The 5,506-nt window shown below is 42.7% G+C and overlaps 1 protein-coding gene across 1 annotated transcript; it reads left to right on the top strand.

The window, feature by feature from the left end:
- The first annotated feature begins 2,197 nt into the window (after nt 1-2,197).
- Nucleotides 2,198-3,155, top strand: LOC109162497 (probable LRR receptor-like serine/threonine-protein kinase At3g47570). Its single transcript, XM_019311206.1, has 2 exons — nt 2,198-2,677; nt 2,758-3,155. Exons 1-2 carry the CDS (start codon nt 2,314-2,316, stop codon nt 3,102-3,104), a joined length of 711 nt encoding a protein of 236 aa, XP_019166751.1. The 5' UTR covers nt 2,198-2,313; the 3' UTR covers nt 3,105-3,155.
- Nucleotides 3,156-5,506: the final 2,351 nt, after the last annotated feature.

Below are 5,506 nucleotides of genomic sequence, written 5' to 3'. Positions count from 1 at the left end.
GGGGACTTAAGAGGCACCTAGAAACCCCCACAAGAATAACACCCCACCTCCCCGAAGAGCTCTAAGAATCCCCCTAGAAGAAATCAAGAAAGCAAGAAAACTTAAAGAAAGACCCTTCATAGCCAAGGAATAAATTAAGGCTAAGAGGTAACCCATGTCTCAACAAAACCTATTTTCATAGCTATGATTTCCCCCGTAGGATTTCCCCGTATTATTGTGTATTGGTGACTTGTGATATTATTATTGATGATTGATGGGATAATTCCATGGGTGATCTTGATATTGGGAGATTCTTGATAATTATGGTGTTCTTGATGATTATGTGGAGTTCTTAGTGATTATATGTCGTTCTTGATTATTGTACGGCATTCTTAATGCTTATGTGTTATTTGTACCGAATCTTGTAATTAGAAGACGAACCGTATTCTTGTTGATATAAAAGTGATTAGAACCCTAGGTTGTATCGTATGATCTTATTCTTGGTTTATCGGGTGGGGAAATCGCACGTTTGGGTGTTGATTATATTTAGAAAAGCATGATAGGTTATGTGCCGTTCGTTTCTTGTATTTGATTCGTTAATTGTCTACGTGTTGCCGTTAATTGCATTGTAAAGTGTCTAAGCATGGTTTCGGGTTCCACAACGGTTCCCGGGGCGTAAAGTGTGTGAAAAGAGTCAGTGGGGGGTAGGGGACCCGCCACCTACCCACGGCCGTGAAATACCGCCCGGCAGTGGGTGGCCGGCGGGCGGGCAGCTGCCCGCCGGCGACCCGCTGCCCGGAACAGTGAAGTCCGGCGGGCAGCCGGCGGGTGGCCCCCACCCACCGGCTACCCGCTGGAAATTATCCCACCTTGGGATCCCGGCTTCCCCGTTTGATGTTCCCCCGTTCCCCGTGGTGTCCCAACGGACTCCGTTTATCGTGCCTATGTCTAGTTTGATATTTCGGGTACCGTTCGTAGGTTATGGGTCTATTATATTGCATGCTAGTTGAATTGGTATCCCGTTGACCTAGGTGGAAGAAGCATGAACCCCTTAGGACTATTCTTAGTATGTGAGGGATCACGCATAGGTTTTGTTATACGTTTTCTCCCCTTCCCAACATGTTAATGTGGGTTGCATGTACTTGCTATATGTTATGTGTGTGTGTAACCCCGAGTTGGTTGAGATCAATCGGGCTATACGGGCAGTCGGATGGGCTGAGAACCATACCGGCTGTTAACCAGGCTGGTAGAGACCGGTCAGGTATATAAATATTATATAGGACTAAGTTCCACTATACGGGCAGTCGGATGGGCTGAGAACCATACCGGCTGTTAACCAGGCTGGTAGAGACCGGTCTAGTATATAAATATTATATAGGACAAAGGTCCACTATACGGGCAGTTGAATGGGCTGAGAACCATCTCAACTGTTAACCAGGCTGGTAAAGACCGGTCAGGTATATAAATATTATGTAGGACAAAGGTCCATCAGCCGGTTGCGATCGGCTCCTCCGTAATGTGAGACGGGGCAGGGTGCTGCGGGGCCGTGTCAGAGCTATATGCGCTGACCCTCGTGTATGGGCATGCGATTGGTCCTGTGGCGCCAACAAAGTGTGCTATTTGATGAGATATGGATGAGTTGTGTTTATGAGTATATTGGGGGATTTGACTATGGGATTTATGCTAGGGATTGTGTATGATGGGTTATGATTATTATACGTGATCAGCTTTATCTGTCTTGCCTGTTGTGGATTGTATACGCTTGATTATAACTGTTGCTTGTGTCTAGCCTTATCTGTCGAGTCATTCCCGGTTTTAAAAGCTAGAGACTCGTAGGATATATCTTCATGCTTCAAAATGGTTTTCGTATATCTATATAGATCTCTATATGTATTGTATTTCAACGCGTTGGAGTGGGTTACTAGCATCTCTCGCTGAACAGATATATTTGGCTTTCAGGCACAGAAGAATAAGTCACTGGAGCGCGCTAGAACTTGGAGCGTAGAAGTAGATAGTTTCCCTTCCGGCCTGCGTGCCATGTTTATGCATTTACATTACTAAGGATATTAGATAGTTAGCCTGTGCACCTGAGTTCTCTAGCTCAGGTGTGGCATAGCACCCCGCACTCTTGTATTATGTTTTGGGATTTAATGAGATTTCACCTTTATTTTATAAGTTTTAAGTATCTTGAAAATCTGGGGTGTTACAATTGGTGCTGGGAGTTTTGGCATAGTGTATAGAGGGATTCTTGAAGATGGAACAATTTTGGCCATAAAGGTATTTGATGTGCAACTGGAAGGTGCATTCCAAAGCTTTATTGTCGAATGCAAGATAATGTTCGACATTCGCCATCGAAATCTTGTTAAACTGTTAGGATATTGCTCCAACCCAAATTTCAAAGCCCTTGTTCTTGAGTACATGCCAAATGGGAACCTTGATGACTGGTTGTACACCCACAACCATTTCCTGGACATCATTGAAAGATTGAACATAATGATTGATGTTGCATATGCACTTGAATATCTTCATTATGGTTATCCAGAACCTGTGGTCCACTGTGATCTAAAACCAAGTAATATTCTCCTAGACGAGAACATGGTTGCTCATGTTGGTGATTTTGGAATCGCAAAGTTGTTGGGTAGTGATGATAGCATTGCATACACAAAGACCCTTGCTACATTGGGTTACATTGCACCAGGTGAAGATTTTTTTGTCCTTGTTTCTGGTTTCTTTAATTTTCTTATGCCTAATTTCATTTCCTTTAAATATTGACTACAGAGTATGGATCGGAAGGCATAGTGTCAACAAAATGCGACGTCTACAGTTATGGCATCTTATTGATGGAAACTTTCATGACTACAAAGCCTAGCGATGAGATTTTTTTTGAAAATCTGAGCCTAAAGGTTTGGGTTAAAAACTCAATGCCTAATAGAGTAATTGATATAATTGATGCAAATTTACTTGCCCCAGATGAAGAACCCTCGACTGAAAAAATAAAGTGTTTGTCATGTATCATGGAATTGGCCTTGAGGTGTTGTTTAGAATCTCCAGTAGAAAGAATATGCGTGAAGGAAGTGGCTGCAACTTTACAAAAGATTAAACGTCAACTTGCATGCTCTATATAGTTGTAAGTGATTATTGATTCTCAGTTACCTTTTAGCTTCATTATTTTTCAAATTTTTTTTATCTTTGGATGTTTATGTTTCATGTAAAATTTTTAGTATATCTTAAGTTTTATTAATTACACGTGTAAGGAAGTAGGATAACAACAACAACAACAACAACAACAACACAAAATTTCTTTGAAGACTGTGAGATTAGGGCTTTTTCATAAAATTACAATATATTTTTCTTAAATCTATGACATTTTTTCTTATAAGTAACTACAAATCAATTTATTGTAATAGGGGGGGGGGAAATCTTCATTAAGGATTAAACCCATGACCTTCCATTTGGAAAATTCACTTTATGTCACTAGACCACAAGGTCATTAACACATTATAAGTATATAATTCAAGAAGTAAAGGTGTTATTTTTCCCAAAAGTAAAAGTAACAAATAGCATGGCAAAGTGGCAAACATCACAATTCGACTAATGGAAAACAACTCAAAGTGAGTCATAGGCCACTAGGGATAATTGTAATATCAATTAGTTAGTTTAACAATCATATATGTTTTTTTCTATTTTTTCAATGTGAGTAATTTAAAGTACAACTTAAAATCTTGTTCTTTTTTTTTTCATTAATTTGCTTGGTTTGCTGCTTGCAACTCGGACTTCATCGCATGCGCAATGGCGGATGCATTCACCATAACAGAGTCAGACAGCCAGCTATAATATTAGTATTAGGACTATATTATTAGTATTAGACTAGAACTCTACTTCGTGTCTTTATATTGGTTTCCTGTATTCCCAGACATCATTATCGAATACAATACTTTCACATACATTCTAATCTAGTATCAGCTTCCAGGTTTTCTCCCATGGAAGGTCTCGATTTTCATGATGATGCCTCTGTCCAATCTTCTGAACAGACCGTTACTGTAACAACCCAGATTTTCAAGACATTTTAAGCTTATATAATAAAGGTAATATCTCATTACATCCCAAAGTATATCATAAGTGTACGGGGTGCTATGCCACACCTGGGCTAGAGAACCCAGGTGCACAGGCTGTCTAACTAATATCCATTGAAACACAATGCATAATATGGCACGCAGGCCGAAAGGGAAACTACTCTACTTCTACGCTCCAGTTCTAGCGCGCTCCAGTGCTCTAGTCCTTTGTGCCTGAAAGCCAAATATATCTGTTCAGCGAGAGATGCTGGTAACCCACTCCAACGCGTTGAAATACAATACATATAGATATACGAAAACCATTTTGAGCATGAAGATATATCCTACGAACACTAGCTTTAAAACCGGGAATGACTCGACAGATAAGGCTAGACACAAGCACAGTTATAACGAGCATATGCAGTTCACAACAGATAAGGCAAAGCATAAACAATGATCATAACCCAACATGAACAATCCCCAATATAAATCCCATAGTCACATCCCCCAAGACACTCGTAATCACAACTCGTCCAGGTCACAACACATAACACACTTTGTTGGCGCCACAGGACCAATCGCATGCCCATACATGAGGGTCAGCGCATATAGCTCTGACACGGCCCCGCAGCACCCTGCCCCGTATCGCAACACGGAGGGGCCGATCGCAACCGACCGATGAACCGCAGCTCATCATAGTGTTTGATCGCAACCAAACAGTGGACCGCAGCCCAAGAGAATGTCATCTGACCGCAGCCAGGAAAAAGGATGAACCGCAGCTCGTATAGAAACGTTTGATCGCAACCAAACGGTGGACCGCAGCCCAAGAGTATCAATCTGACCGCAGCCAGCTTCTGAACCGCAGCTTAGGATAACCAATCCGATCGCAACCGAATTGGGATAGCACACACATAACACATAGCAAGCACATGCAACCCACATTACACATTAGGAAGGGGGAGAAAAACGTATAACAAAACCTATGCGTGATCCATCACTTACTAAGAATAGTCCTAAGGGGTTCATACTTCTTCCACCTAGGTCAACGGGATACCAATTCAACTAGTATGCAATATAATAGACTCATAAACCTACGAACGGTTCCCGAAACATCAAACTAGACATAGGCACGATAAACGGAGTTCGTTGGGACACCACGGGCAACAGGGAACATCAAACGGGGAAGCCGGGGTCCCGGGTGGGACAATTTTCCAGCGGATAGCCGGTGGGTGGGGGTCACCCGCCGGCTGCCCGCCGGATTCTACTGTTCCAGGCAGCGGGTCGCCGGCGGGCAGCTGCCCGCCCGCCGGCCACCCGCTGCCGTGCGGTGTTTTATGGCCATGGGTAGGTGGCGGGTCCCCTACCCCCCACTAACTCTTTTCATCACTTTTCGCCCCGGGAACCGTTGTGGAACCCGAAACCATGCTCAGACACTTTTCAACGCAATTAACGACAACACATAGACAATTAACGAA

This window comes from Ipomoea nil, unplaced genomic scaffold (assembly GCF_001879475.1).
Source record: "Ipomoea nil cultivar Tokyo-kokei standard unplaced genomic scaffold, Asagao_1.1 scaffold2942, whole genome shotgun sequence".
Lineage (NCBI taxonomy): Eukaryota > Viridiplantae > Streptophyta > Magnoliopsida > Solanales > Convolvulaceae > Ipomoea > Ipomoea nil.
Note: the sequence above shows the minus strand (reverse complement) of the source record. Positions and strands in the feature narration are given on the sequence as shown.

What these genes read in the sequence shown, in the direction of transcription:
- LOC109162497 (XM_019311206.1), top strand. Translation starts at nt 2,314, where the DNA reads ATGTTCGACATTCGCCATCGAAATCTTGTTAAACTGTTAGGATATTGC. An exon ending in ATTGGGTTACATTGCACCAG is followed by an intron (nt 2,678 to 2,757) that starts GTGAAGATTTTT and finishes TATTGACTACAG; the next exon opens with AGTATGGATCGGAAGGCATA.